At 36.1% G+C, this 14,885-nt stretch overlaps 2 protein-coding genes and 1 pseudogene across 2 annotated transcripts; all 3 read left to right on the top strand.

The window, feature by feature from the left end:
- Positions 1-2,430: 2,430 nt before the first annotated feature.
- LOC147286600 (uncharacterized) lies at positions 2,431-3,689 on the top strand (annotated as a pseudogene).
- Positions 3,690-5,683: 1,994 nt separating this feature from the next.
- LOC147286599 (putative F-box/FBD/LRR-repeat protein At4g03220) lies at positions 5,684-8,233 on the top strand. Its single transcript, XM_086240795.1, has 5 exons — positions 5,684-5,932; positions 6,805-7,125; positions 7,210-7,386; positions 7,588-7,764; positions 7,919-8,233. Exons 1-5 carry the CDS (start codon positions 5,684-5,686, stop codon positions 8,231-8,233), a joined length of 1,239 nt encoding a protein of 412 aa, XP_086096921.1.
- Positions 8,234-12,047: 3,814 nt separating this feature from the next.
- Positions 12,048-12,680, top strand: LOC147286598 (putative F-box/FBD/LRR-repeat protein At4g03220). Its single transcript, XM_086240794.1, has one exon. The coding sequence runs from the start codon at positions 12,048-12,050 to the stop codon at positions 12,678-12,680; it is 633 nt and encodes a 210-aa protein (XP_086096920.1).
- The last annotated feature ends 2,205 nt before the right edge of the window (positions 12,681-14,885 follow it).

Below are 14,885 nucleotides of genomic sequence, written 5' to 3'. Positions count from 1 at the left end.
TTTCAGCTCTGTTATGCAACAAAAAACCTCAAAGTTGCAAGCTCTGTCACTTATTCAGATATCCCTTAAGGGGAAGGTAATGGAAAATGGTCAGAGGTAGCTAATCCCACGCAGTTATAGTCACTGATCTCCTAACCGTTGACGCCTACACCGACGGAAATAGTGTGGCTCGGCACGTCCTCCAACCTCCATCAAATTGAAACCCATGGGTTTCAATTTGAACTTTCCCTCTTTATATTCCCTATTCAGCTCATTCCGGTCATGGGTTTGTGAAGCCAAATCTATGGAGGCCAAGCCAACGTGGTTTGTGAAGTTGCAGATCTATGGAGGCGGTGGAGACGGGGCAAATCTATGGAGACTAGGGCAAACCTATGGAGCCGAGATCAAATCTATGGAGGCGGGGGCTTATCTTTGGAGGCGGGGTGAGCTATGAAGGCAGTGCAAATCTATGGAAGCGAGATTGAACAACCGCTGTCGAGGTCGAATCATGGGCCATGGCCCATTCCTAAAATTCCTCTGTTTAAAATCCTAAACTTCTTCACTTCAAGTACAGTTCTTGTCCAGTCATGGCAACAACCTTTTGAAATCCATTTTTAGTTGCTTTCTTGTTGTGTGTGTGGGTGTGTGTACGCGGACTAGTCTCCAACACCCTCTAATTGTATCAACATAATACTTGTCAGGTACTCGGAGGACTCTACAAATTTTGCCAGCTTCGGGTTCATTTGTATTGAAAGTGTTGGTGGATCAAATACTGAGCCGCCCAAATGAGGAGAATTTTCACTCGATCAAGCCCTACATTTGTGAAATTAGGTAAGGGCTAAACCACAAGACATACCATTTGTCCTTTTGCAGGAGCTCTTTCAGCTTCAGGCATGTATGTACTGCTAGCCTTCTCATTATGGATTTGCAATGATGCTTCTTTATTTATGAATTGAAGTAGAAAATTTGCTAATTTCAATTTAATTAATTGTGCTTCTTTGCAGATGAGCCCAGTATTTCTCTCTATGTTTTTCTTGCTTTTTATTTTTTTTTATTTATATTATTATATTTTTTTTATATGTTGCTTCATATCTTTATTAGTTTACGAGAAAAAGGAAGGAAATAGTGGATTGCTCTTTTAGAAATAGAGACATTTGAGCTATATGGTGAATTGCAGCTTTTATCAGTTTTTCTCTATAGATGCGTGTGTATAGCAAATACGCTAAACAACTTTCACTTCCTTTATAACATAGAGTATTTTCACTTGTAAAATAGGTACATCCCTGTTGAACTTGGTTAGTTATTCAACATGGAATACTTGTAATTGAAAGACAAAATTCTATGATCATACTACTGTGTTTTGTAATTTTTTTTTTTTTTTAATTTGTAGAGTGAATCAAGATTTTTTTTTTTCTATCCATAGAATATTCATTTATTTATTTTGATGTTGAGTGATTGATTAGTAGCCTGTGCATACACAATCTCACAGGGGCAATTCTCTCACATGGGCACATAACCAGGTTGCTTTCCTTGTAAGTCTATACCATTAGACAAGTTTTGTTCCTTCCTTTTGGTTTCTTTTGTATGGTGACTTACTCTTTTAATTAATTAAATTACCATATTGCAGACCTATATTGGCTTTGCTATGTTTCTTTTTATGGTTAACATGACTTTTAAGCTTTTACCTCAACCCGATTCTCTGGATCTTCGAAGACTCATACAGAAATTGTAAGTTTTTTTCGCAAGTGTAAATGTAAATTTCACTTTCTTTGTTGAATTTATTATTGATGTGACCCTTGTATACCATTGTATGGTTATGACTGTTTACAGTAATACATTGATACAGACTCTTGGGTCAATTGGGTTATGACATATAATTGAGGAAGAAATTTTTGAACAATTCGAGAACTAAGTAGGTTTCATTTACACACTCACTTTCATTCACTCTTAATATATAAAACATTTATTCATTTTATTTTGTTTTTATTTTTATCTTTCTTTATGCATTTTATGTTCATACTAGTGCCATGGTGAAATGCTTAGAACAACAAGTCTATTTAATTGTCTCTTCCATACATTCTATAGTGCCATGTGTGTTCAATCTGGGGTTTGGTTACCTAAATTTTCAGCTGTTATAGTGTATCTCTTACATGAGTTACTTTATTATTGTGTAAGCAATTTGAGAATATAGGTGTGGTGAATTGTTTGATTATACTGAATGCAAATTGTTTATATAATGTTGGTAATCAATTTGAGAAGTTAGTGACTTAGTGTTGTGAATTTTGTGACTATTCTGAATGCAGAATGTAATACCAGCAAACAAACCCAAATCCCCGGACTCTCTTCACCGTCCCTTTGCCCCATGATTCCCATCCCAATTCCCAAACACACAAACTACTCCTCCATCTATATTAATACCAGCAACAAATCCCTTAAACCCCAAACTCTCTCTCTCTCTCACACACTGATCACAAAGTTATCTCTTAAACCCCCTTTTATATTTTATTAATTGGGTGATCTTTGTTTGTTCTTGTTGGTTTTTTACATGGAGCTGCAACTGGGTCTCGCTCTTCTTCCAACCAATGATCCAATTATCAAAGAAGGAGGGTTGTTGGACTTGAACAACAACAACAACAGCTTTGTTTACGAGGCTAAGAAGGAAGTCTCATTCAGCTGCCTTAATGCTCCGTTGTTTGTGTCTAGCTGCTTTAAAACTAGTACTCCTACTACCACTGCTGCTGCTGATACTGCTATTAATGACAATAACATTAAGAAAAAACGTGGCTTTGGCCAAGCTTTTGAGCACAACAACAACAACAACAATAGTGTGCCTCGAACGCTGCCTTTGTTGTCTTGGAACAACCAACCAAACGATGATGATAACGGTAATGACCCCGAACACCAACACAACTCATCCCGCTTTACCATTATGATCAAATACTACTACTTCTCTCTCTTTCTCTGGTTTTTTTTTTTTTTTTTTTTTTTTTTTTTTTTAATAATCAAAATAGTGAGGATGATTTGATTTAATAAATGTTTGGTTTAATTTATAGAAATGATGGAGATGGTTTGGTGGGGTGGCCACCCATTAAGTCATGGAGGAAGGAGATGTGCTTTCACAATAACTATGGGGTTGGGAATGGCTGTGGCTGCGGTGGCAGAGGATCAAACCACCATCAGCAATACTCTACATTCGTGAAGGTGAAGATGGATGGAGTGGGAATAGCAAGAAAGATTGACTTGAGCCTCCATCACTCTTTCCAAACACTCATACACACCTTGATGGACATGTTTGACAAAAAAAAAACAGGGGTTGAAGTCATGTGTGAATATAGAATGGTTATCGGTTGCCCAAAATAAACTGCAAACCCTCAAAGGAATTGAAGGACTTTCTAAGCTCACTGTAAGTACTCACAATTCATTTTTTTTCATATTTTTGTGGTACAATCCAACAAATTTCATTTTGTAGTTATGTGAGCTTTACATTACTAGTAGGATCTTGAGCTTGGTGTAGGGGATCCAGAAGGGGATGATAGTGCTGTAAAGTGGATTATTTTGTTTTTGTGAATGTGGTGGGGGCTGTGAATATAGGTTGGTGAACAAAGATCAGTATAAGGTTGTAGTTTTCTGCTTAAGTGTATTTGTACAGCAGCACATTTGGAACACCAGAGGTGTTTGTAATGGATGATCTCTATGTCATATACATGTAATTGCTTTTGGATCAACTTCTGAGTTTTCTTGTGTATGAATTACTGCATTATTTTCTTGAGTCCATTTTGAATGATTTAAGCATAAGTGGAGTACAAAGTGAATCCTATAAGATGTCTCTGGATCTATTAGTGGAGCTGGTCAGCAGCCCACTTAAGCAATTTGCCATTCTCCCATTGATTCCTATGAATATAGGAAACTTGTATTTCTCATTCACAAATTCTTCATTGTTTATGCTGCTAACTCTCAGGTTGTTCTTTAATTGGTTAGCAAGAAGCACATTGGAAACCATGTCCAAAGCTACATTAGGTCCAATCAAATTTAAATTCTGCTATGCATATGGATATTACAAACAAAACCATTTTCAATTTGGAAATCCTTATTTGTTAAGCAACTCCATTTTGCAGTAGCTGCCAACTCACCTATTCAAACCAATATCCCAACTAATTTGTAAGTGTAGCTTAAGAATAGCACTGACTAACACATTAGTTTCTATTGTGGCTGTCAACTCACTGTCAGACATCAGATTATACAGCCACCTTACTAAAACAGGTGGTGCAGAAAGTCTTTAGCGACCCCAACCCCTACATCCTTTGGCTTAAGTGTTGCTGCACAGTTGCTAATTGATTGTGCAACTCTAAATGGTTGTTTAGTGGGCAATAGAGCTAGGAAAAAAAAGGTTGGGGTTGTTCTGTTTTCTTGTAGTGATGGTTTGTGTGTCCATGTCTACATGTTGGGGATACAAGTGATCTCCGTTCACTTCACACCTTGTTTCTAAGTGGTGTGGTATTCTTAGCTAGTGCTTTGGTTATGGATTTATTTTCTAGTTCTTCATTCCCTTTTTTCTTGAGAATTGAGTGTAGGTGGATGTAAAAATGTGTGGAAATTCCGTTTTCTTTACGATTAGTATCCTCATTAGAGAGTACAGATGTGTTAGATATCAGTTTACATACATATTGTACTGGAAATTTTTTCACTTGCATGTGAATTCTGTAGATTTATGTGGACTCAATCAATATTTAGCAGTACACCCATACATAATATATATCTATTAAGGCATTATAATTCATCCAAGATCGTCCCTCACACAAGTAGCCAATAGAACTCTTGGATCAAAAGCTTGAGCTTCATGCTAAGAAACTTACAGCCTTTGCCTTGTGATAAAGTTAAGGGTCAATAATTAATAAGAATATATGAGAGAGTTTATGCACAGAATATGTCAATATTCTAGATAAAGACTTAAGGCCCTAGGTTGTTGCTGGACATTAAAAACAGCTTTTTATTACAATTCTGGTGAGCCACAACAAGTTTGGTGTTTGGTAAAAAAAGTAAAACCTGCTTTTTCTCACAATTGTGGTTTACTCAATTTGTACCCCTAATTAAGTCATGTACTACATATTTCTAACTTGTAAGTAGCTCAGACTCTGAGTCCCTGCCTAAGTCAACTAAAGGTAGTGAAGATTCATGTTAACAGCTAGAGATACAATATATCTACAAGTGTGTGATTAACGTCACAAGGTTTTTACTTGGACGTGGAAGAGGATTGCAAGAAATGATTCTTAGTTCCTCGACATATTATTCATCTTATAAATTAATGTTGAAAAATAGGAAGAGCTTACTTGATTGTGGAGAATTGTTAGTTTGGACACACAACATTTCAATTCCATTGTGAATGGAATATATAGAACTCTCTTGGATTAGAATTGTTATATGGTATTTGATAAATCTTTTCTTTTTCTTTTTACTTGTATAAATTTAGGCCATGGCCTTGTCAGAGATGCAGGTGGAATATCCAATAGATGTTTCATGCACACCAGATAAGAGATTCTTACACTGAAAGTATAGGGACAAAAATGACATTATAGTCAAATTATTGGTAATTTCCATTAGCATTTGCTTCGTCTCTAAGCAGCTTGAAAGTTTCCTCTATCTCTTTTTATCTTCTACTTTCCTATCCTATCCTATCCTATCCTCGACTTCTCCCAGGTTCATACTGATGCCAGTGTTTTATCCAAGAGATGGGAGTTATCTATGTGACTCCTTTCCTATCCTAGACTTCTCCAAGGTTCTTACTCTGAACGATAATCTTTCTTGGGAGGAAATTTCCACAGTACTGAGTCGCCGCCATGAAAACTCTAATATAAAGGTTTTTCGGATTAGGGGCAAGGGTGATGTGAGTTTTTCTTCTTTGGATGATTGCATTCGTCGGGTGGTGAAGCATAGGGTTCAAGAACTTGCACTCCAGGTCAGGTTAATTGAAAGGTTTGATTTGCAACTCTGTGTATTTGAGTGTGATTCATTGAGGTGTGTTGGAATTTTGATCAGATACCTTGTTGAAATTTTGATCAACAAAGCTCTTATACCATGTTGGAATTTTGAAGACCTGATACCAAGTTGGAATTGCTTTTATACCAAGTTGAAATTTATGACCTACAATTAAGTATCTAATCACTAGTTTATGAAAAAAAAAGGAATTTGCATAAAATATCTCAACTCATGGTGTGATAATCCATTGTCATCTACAGCTCATGGAGGATTCATTTTTCATATCTTCTATAGATCGATTATAATTATCGATTGTTATGTGAAGCTTAGGACAAGTCCCTAAGTCTACAACATAAAGATCTCAACTTATGTTGTGATGATCCATTGTCATCTATAACTCATGGAGGTGATGATCCATTGTCATCTACAATTCATGGAGATGATGATCCAATGTCATCTACAGCTCATAATGTGTCTCTACGTCTATTAATACAATATCATCTAAGTGATATTTATATCAAGTTGCATAGCACTTGACAACATAAATATCTTGTGGAGGTTTATCTCAGCCAATTACATGAATTTGATTATCAAACCTTCCCATTTAGATTTAACACAAAATATCTAATGGTAATGATCTCAGCCATCAATTATGAACTTGAGTGTCAAACCATCTAACATATAAGTCAAAGCAAAAAGCAAAATAATAAAAGATATTTTCTGTCAAAGTTGGCTTGACGATCAATTGTCAGTGTCTTGACGATTGATTGTCCTCTAACTTCCAGTTTTCTGAAGAAGTTGGCTTGAGCCACATTTTTCAGAACTTTTGCCTTTGTGTTAATATCAGTTTAGACATTAACTTCAACAAGGTGTCTCAAATTGGATGCCTCCACATCACGGTTTGGGTTTCCATGTTCGTATGTTGGGGCTACGACTGCTCTCCGTTCACTTCACACCTTGTCTCTAATTCGCGTCGAATTCTTGGATACTGATAATTTGGTTGCAGATTTATTTTCTGCTTCTTCATTCCCTTCTCTCGTCAACTTGACTATAGGAGCTTGTATAGGAATTACACACCTCAAAATTAGCTGCCCCAACCTCAAAGATGTGAAAGTTTTCGGACAGGGTATCCACAACCTTGACATCTCTGGAATGAGACTGGAGAATTTGGAAGTTTGAGATTCTTTATTCCCGTGCAACAATGGTGGAAGTTGGGTCAACGTTTTAGCCCCAAATCTATGAAAATTTGGTTGGTCATATAATGTCATTACTGAGAAATGTTCGATCCAGAGTTTCCCTAACCTGAGAACATCTTATGTATCTTGTGAATTATTTCCGGATAATATTAGCACGACGAAGGTTCATAGTGTAGTCAATCTTCTTTCTGGGTCATCCCAAGTTCAAAACCTTTACATAGTTGGTGGCTATCTCCAGGTTAGTTAAGTAGCTATCTCTTTTGTTGCTTGCTAGTTTGGTGACTTGTATAATGTTCAGCAAACATGCATTTACTCTATATATATACTATTTGGAGGTGTATGTTGGAGATCCTAGTTGTCTATAAGGACTATAATGTACGTGCATATTGTATTGAAAATTTCCTTCCTTGCATGTGTTCGGCTTATTTTATCTATGCAGATTCTATCAAAAATATATTTCGAAGCTGGCCTACCATATTCATTTGTGAAACTTGAGAAGTTGGTTATTGGTACTGGTTTGAAAAAATGTGAAATCCCAGGACTAGCGTGCTTATTCAAGAGCTCTCCCATAGTCCACACTCTCAAAATTGGGATACACGAAATAGCAGAAGATGATGTAAGTTTCTCCATAATTCTACTTTAATATTCTTCACACTTCTTACTTTGGTCCAGGAGTACATATATTTGTTTGTAATAACCGACTTAACAGTACACACGTTAAAGTTTGAATGAACATCCGACTAACCATTTATTTAAAAATTTACTTTCAGAAATGGAACAACATTTTGTTGGACGATGCCCATTGCACTGAAGAGCAGTATTGGGAGAGTCAAGCTCAAACTTTGAGTGGCTTCCTAAGTCATATAAAGGGGATGATCATCGTTAACTGTAACAGAAATAGGGTCAATGACAATGTGTTTAATTTCATAACGTTTTTGCTTCAACAGGGAAGACGCTTGCCAAAATTGATTCTTAGTTCTAGGGATGCCAAATATCTATCTCTTTGGAAGGATAAGATTGATTTAATAGAGGGATTCCCCCGAGCGTCGGCTCATGTGGAAATTTCAGTTAAGACTTTTTTTTGATCAATTAGTTTCTTTATTGTATTAGTTTGATTCTATACAGACTAGTCTATAATGAGAGGCATTGATAAATATTTGATATTTGTATGTCTTTACACTACTAAAAAATCAAGGATACACCACTGTCTACGGTGCCTTATGTTTAAAATGGGTACAGTTCACAATGCTCTATATCCTTTGGACACTGCCTTGTCACAGACCAAGGTCGGATGGGCTTTGTTGAGGTCTCCAATAAGAATTAGGCACTTCAAAGCTTAACAGTGCCTTATTTGAAGTGGTTACAGTACATACTAAAACAATGAAAAACTTAATTTACTTAATTTTAATTATCCAAAAATCTAATAAACCCTGCAAATCTGGCTAGTCACATCACAATACTCCCATTCAATTTATATTAATAATAATTTCTTTTATTATAGAAAACTCACCATTAGTAACTTATGAGTGAGTAAATTATTTTTTTATTAAGGCCAACCATGGCCAATGTATATGTGACATATTATTTTTTATGGTTATTTGTACTACTTTAGTATATGTACTACTTTAAAAGAGAAAGCATGGTTATATGTACTATTTTTCATGGTTATATGTACTACCTTAGGGTTATATGTACTACTTTAAAAGAGAAAGCATGGTTATATGTACTATTTTTCATGGTTATATGTACTACTTTAGGGTTATATGTACTACTTTAAAAGAGAAAGCATGGTTATATGTACTATTTTTCATGGTTATATGTACTACTTTAAAAGAGAAAGCATGGTTATATGTACTACTTTAAAAGAGAAAGCATGGTTATATGTACTATTTTTCATGGTTATGTACTACTTTAGTACAAATGATATTAAAAAATATTAAATAGTTATAAGAAGCTAATTACAATCATCTACACAATAAAACCCCCTAATTTGTACCTTGAAATTTGTACCTCTGATTAGGTCCTGTGCTACATATTTCTAACAGTTGTAAGTAGGTCAGGCTCTGAGTCCCTTTCCTAACTCAGCTAAAGGTAGTGAAGATTCATATTAATAGAGATACAATCTATAAGAGTGTTATTAACGTCACAAGGTTTTTACTTGAACGTGGAAGAGGATTGCAAGAAATGATTCTTAGTTCCCCGACATATTATTCATCTTACAAATTAATGTTGAAAATAGGAAGAGCTTACTTGATTGTGGAGAATTATTAGTTTGGACATAGACAACATTTCATTCCATTGTGAATTATATATAACTCTCTTGGATTGTGGAGAATTGTTATATGTTATTCGATAAAGCTCTTCTTTTTCTTTTTCCTTGTATATGATAGAATTAGAGCATCCAACCCAAAACCAATTGGCAATGGGTGGAGAGACCCAAGATTTATAAGCACATATGCTAAGCTCTAGTTTTCCGATGTGGGACATTGCTCCACATTACTCTCAACACGCCCCCGCACGTGTGGCGATATTTTGAGCCTTACACGTGAACAAATTATATTGGGTGACGTGGGAGCACGTGTGGCCGTTTGGCCTTACACGCGGATAACCAAGCTCTGATAGAATTATAACACTAAATAGAATTACCCATTGCCAATTGGTTTTGGGTTGGATGCTCTAATTCTATCAGTATAAGCTTAGGCCATGGCCATGTCAGAGATGCAGGTCCAAAACTGCCAACAGTTAATGTTTATGTTTTCTATTTAATTGCAAATTGGCCTTTAAATATTTCAGGTGGAATATCCAATAGATGTTTCATACAAACCAGGACAATGTGCTAGAAGCATCAATCACCAGCAAAACCTTTGGTTACTGTGATTCTGAGAGCTGTGTATAGACAGCATTGGGTATAAGCTGTATATACAAGTACTGGATACAGAAAAGGGAAAGCCTAGAAGTCAAAGCCGGATATAGATGCTAATAATGTAAATTTCCTATTCTAAAAAAACAAAAAAAACAAAAAAGAGTAAAGAGTGCAAAAACTTGATTGAATAGTCCTATGAAGAAGTAATGTACACGGGCTAATCATGCTTTATGCTTTAAGGAGTGCTTTATGCTGTATGCTTTCTCTTTTAATATGTACTGTTGAAGAAGACTTTATTGATGAATTGCCAACAAAAATGGTGTATATTAGCTATTCTGGGTCGATGCTCCGGTCATTATTGGAAGTACTGTAGGAAATCTGAGTAAAGCATAACTTTTCCAATTATGAGTTTTCGTTGGCAGTGTATCTATTGATGCAATATTAATGCTAGGGATAATTTGTATTATGATTACAGGTGTTAATATTTTTTTTTTGAAATAAATGAACTTTAGAGTGGGCTATATATGAATTAATGAAACACAATCACATAATTTGATATCGAAATTGGGTATTGATAATATGGCTTCCTATTAGTATTATCTAGGACTTGGATCGCCATTTGAATTTTTTTTTATGGCCTGGCCATTTGAATTTTTGTTACTCACTTTTAATGGGTCCTAAGGACTGATAAAATGTTATGTCAGCATGAGTTTTAAACCCACAAATTGAAGACGTTTCAATTTTCTTTCTGGTTTAATTCCCCCATTTCGTATGCAGTCCATCAAAATGTCATCTTATCATGGTTTGTGTTTCCATGTCTACATGTTGGGGATACAAGTGATCTCCTTTCACTTCACACCTTGTTTCTAAGTGGTGTGGTATTCTTAAATGATAATAATGATTTCAAGGTTTTCTGATTAAAATGAAAATAATGAATAATACAAACAGTCAAAAAGGTTGTTTAAATACGTTCAGAACCCTAAACGTTCGAAATTCAAAACGGAAATAAAAATGGAAATAAAGTGCAATTTAGGAAACTTATTCAAAAACACTAAATTGCTTATTTGAAGTCCTAAATGAAGGAATTTGGCCAAAATAGGCCTTCGATCATCGCGTATGTACATGAATTGGATTTGTCTCGTCGTTCCCGTCGAATCGGTATATCATGGGCCCACTTCTGACACTGGGCCAGGCTGAAGCTTGTTTCTTTTTTTGGCCTTCTAGCGGTCCAGTTGTTGCATGAACCGTTCTGCCATTTGTTTTACATCAAGTAGCCAATAGAACTCTTGGATCAAAAGCTTGAGCTTCATGCTAAGAAATTAACTTACAGCCTTTGCCTTGTGATAAAGTTAAGGGTCAAATAATTAATAAGAATACATGGGAGAGTTTATGCACAGAATATATTATAGATAAAGACTAAGGCCCTAGGTTGTTGCTGGACATTCAAAAAAAGCTTTTTATTACAATTCTGGTGAGCCACAACAAGTTTGGTGTTTGGTAAAAAAAAGTAAAACCTGCTTTTTCTCACAACTGTGGTTTACTCAATTTGTACACCTAATTAAGTCCTGTACTACATATTTCTAACTTGTAAGTAGCTCAGACTCTGAGTCCCTTCCTAAGTCAGCTAAAGGTAGTGAAGATTCATTGTTAACAGCTAGAGATACAATATATCTACAAGAGTATCCACTTCCGTCAGCATTGTTACCAATTAGATTAATTGGTAATTTCCGTCAGCATTTGCTTCGTCTCTAAGCAGCTTGAAAGTTTCCTCTATCTCTTTTAATCTCTTTTTATCCTTTTTATCTTTTTATATCTTAATCTAATCAAACTTTTGATCTCTGTGTCATCTCCCTCTCAGCATTTGCTTCGTCTCTAAGCAGCTTGAAAGTTTCCTCTATCTCTTTTTATCTTTTATTATTATCTTTCTCGATCTATTAATATATCTTAGTCTAATCAAACATTCAAACTCAAAACATCTTTGATCTCTGTCATCTCCCTCCTCTCAGCATTTGCTTCCTCTCCAAGCATTCTCAACCATGGCAAACAGAGCTTCAGAGCTACTCGTATGCAAAAGACGAAACAGAGCTGCAAACAGTGAGCAAAGCAGTGACAGAATCAGCGATCTTCCAGATGGTATATTGCACCACATACTCTCCTTCTTACCCATCAAACGCGTTGCTCAAGCCAGTGTTTTATCCAAGAGATGGAGTTATCTATGGGCCTCCTTTCCTATCCTCGACTTCTCCCAGGTTCATACTGATGCCAGTGTTTTATCCAAGAGATGGAGTTATCTATGTGACACCTTTCCTATCCTAGACTTCTCCAAGGTTCTTACTCTGAACGACAATCTTTCTTGGGAGGAAATTTCCACAGTACTGAGTTGCCGCCATGAAAACTCTAATATAAAGGTTTTTCGGGTTAGGGACAGGGGTGATGTGAGTTTTTCTTCTTTGGATGATTGCATTCGTCGGGTGGTGAAGCATAGGGTTCAAGAACTTGCAGTCCAGGTCAGGTTAATTGAAAGGTTTGATTTGCAACTCTGTGTATTTGAGTGTGATTCATTGAGGTGTCTCAAATTGGATGCCTCTACATCACGGTTTGGGTTAATTCCATGTTTGTATGTTGGGGCTACGACTGGCCTCCGTTCACTTCACACCTCAAATTTGTGAAAGTTTTCAGACAGGGTATAAACAGCCTTGACATCCTGGAATGGGACTGGAGAATTTGGACGTTCGAGATTCTTTATTCTCGTGCAACAATTGTGGAAGTGCATGGGTCAACGTTTTAGCCCCAAATCTACGAAAATTTGATTGGTCAAATAATGTCATTACTGAGAAATGTTCGATCCAGAGTTTTCCTAACCCTGAAACATCTTACATAGCTTGTGAATTGTTTCCGGTTCATAGTGCACTGAATCTTCTTTCTGGATCATCCCAAGTTCGAAACCTTTACATAACTGGTGGCTATCTCCAGGTTACTTAATTAGCTATCTGTTTTGTTGCATGCTAGTTTGGGGACTTGTATAATTTTCAGCAAACATGCATTTACTATATATATATATATATATATATATATATATATACTATTTGGAGGTGTACGTTGGAGATCATAGTTGTCTATAATGTACATGCATATTGTACTCAAATTAAATTTCCTTCCTTGCATGTGTTCTGTGGATTTATGTGGCTTATTTTATCTTTGCAGATTCTATCAAAAATATATTTCGAAGCTGGCCTACCATATTCATTTGTGAAACTTGAGAGGTTGGTTATAAATGGTACTGGTTTGAAAAAATGTGAAATCCCAGGCCTAGCGTGCTTATTCAAGAGCTCTCCCATAGTCCACACTTTCATTATTGGGATACACGAAAGAGCAGGAGATGATGATGTAAGTTTCTGTATATATATATATATATATATATATATACAGCAGTGCTCTACTGCCAGATGTCTGGGAGGGGGATTTTGCGAGACTAAATACATCTCAACCGCTCATTTGATTTTAATTGAATCATGTGGCTAGTAATTGATGTAGTCTTTAACACAACTTTGGACATGTCCCAGTAAATTAAAATAACCATTTTCTCTCTCCTGCCCTATCTAACGCGTCTTTTGCCTCTCTCTCTCTCTCTCTCTCTCTCTCTCTCTCTCTCTCTCTCTCTCTCTCTCTCTCCTCGTTTTGGTTAAAAAGTAAAACCCACTACACCCATAAAAGTTTAGCCATGGTTGCCAAAGCAAAATAACATTCTGTCCATTCAAATCCAAGAATTGAAATCTCTTCCTTTCTTTCAAAGCTCAAAGTGGTGTCTGTATGCTTTTCCATCCTTTAAAAACCTTCTCTCTTTCATGAAGGCCAAGGCTAATATACCCATCAGCGTGAGCGGCAATTTAAAGCGACAAATTGCCTTTGTAAGAAGAGGGAGGTTGATCGAGCTTGAGAGAGGGAGGTGGCCCATAGGAATTGCCCACCTAGTGTTCGATGCTTTGTCAAAACCTTCTTCACTTTCGACACCTTTCGGTGTGACCTTAATAAATGAACTTTGGTTGGAGATGTACGTGCGTGATTGTGGTCCTCAACAAATGTACTAACAACCCACTTGTCTGATGAGCGACCCTTATATATGGTGATCTTTGCCTTGCAACCTGTACGTTGTATTCCTCTATTTCTCCCAGAGTTGAAAAAGTTGCTTTCAACATTGTTATCCATTTTAATTGGTAAAACAGAGTTAATAAGAGAAAGGGTAATTTAACATATGTAAAAATAGTATTAAATAAAAACAAAGTGCATGATAAAGAATACTTAATCATAAAATTCATAAATTTTTCTTTTTAAAGAACGTAGGAAGTCTGTAGGTTTTTTTACCCCTCTTTTTTCTTATACAGAGTTATTTCTAGCAATAATAACATTCTCTTTTCCCCTAACAAGATTTTCAATTCTTGTAGATAAATCACTGGAAGAAAGATTATGAACTTTGAATTAACAGTAACAAAATACATTATATTGTGCTTGATGAAACAAAGAAGAGCTTTTTGAAGGATGGAAAAGCATACCCGGCGCCAATTTAAGCTATTAACAGCAGAAACTAATATGTGTTGAGAGAGTGGAAAGAGCAGAAGCTAACATTGATTGAAAGAGAGGAAGAGATTTTCAATTTTTGGATTCGAATGGAGAGAATGCTATTTAGTAGCCATGGCTAAAATGGTCTGGGTATTGTGGGTTTTTGACGAACGCGAGAGGGAGAGAGGGAAAAGGGCGGAGAAAACTGCTGGAATTTTGGGGGAATAGTAAAAGACGGGATCAGATAGGGCAGCTGGGCAAGAGAGAGAAAAAAGGGTTTTTATTTTATTTTAACACTTACATGAATTACCAGCCAC

Source organism: Dryas octopetala, chromosome 4 (assembly GCF_963921425.1).
Source record: "Dryas octopetala chromosome 4, drDryOcto1.1, whole genome shotgun sequence".
NCBI classification, from domain to species: Eukaryota; Viridiplantae; Streptophyta; class Magnoliopsida; order Rosales; family Rosaceae; genus Dryas; species Dryas octopetala.
This window is presented reverse-complemented; position numbering and strand designations above follow the sequence as displayed.

What these genes read in the sequence shown, in the direction of transcription:
- LOC147286599 (XM_086240795.1), top strand. Translation starts at nt 5,684, where the DNA reads ATGCCAGTGTTTTATCCAAGAGATGGGAGTTATCTATGTGACTCCTTT. An exon ending in TGAGACTGGAGAATTTGGAA is followed by an intron (nt 7,126 to 7,209) that starts GTTTGAGATTCT and finishes TTTGGTTGGTCA; the next exon opens with TATAATGTCATTACTGAGAA. An exon ending in ACGAAATAGCAGAAGATGAT is followed by an intron (nt 7,765 to 7,918) that starts GTAAGTTTCTCC and finishes ATTTACTTTCAG; the next exon opens with AAATGGAACAACATTTTGTT.
- LOC147286598 (XM_086240794.1), top strand. Translation starts at nt 12,048, where the DNA reads ATGGCAAACAGAGCTTCAGAGCTACTCGTATGCAAAAGACGAAACAGA.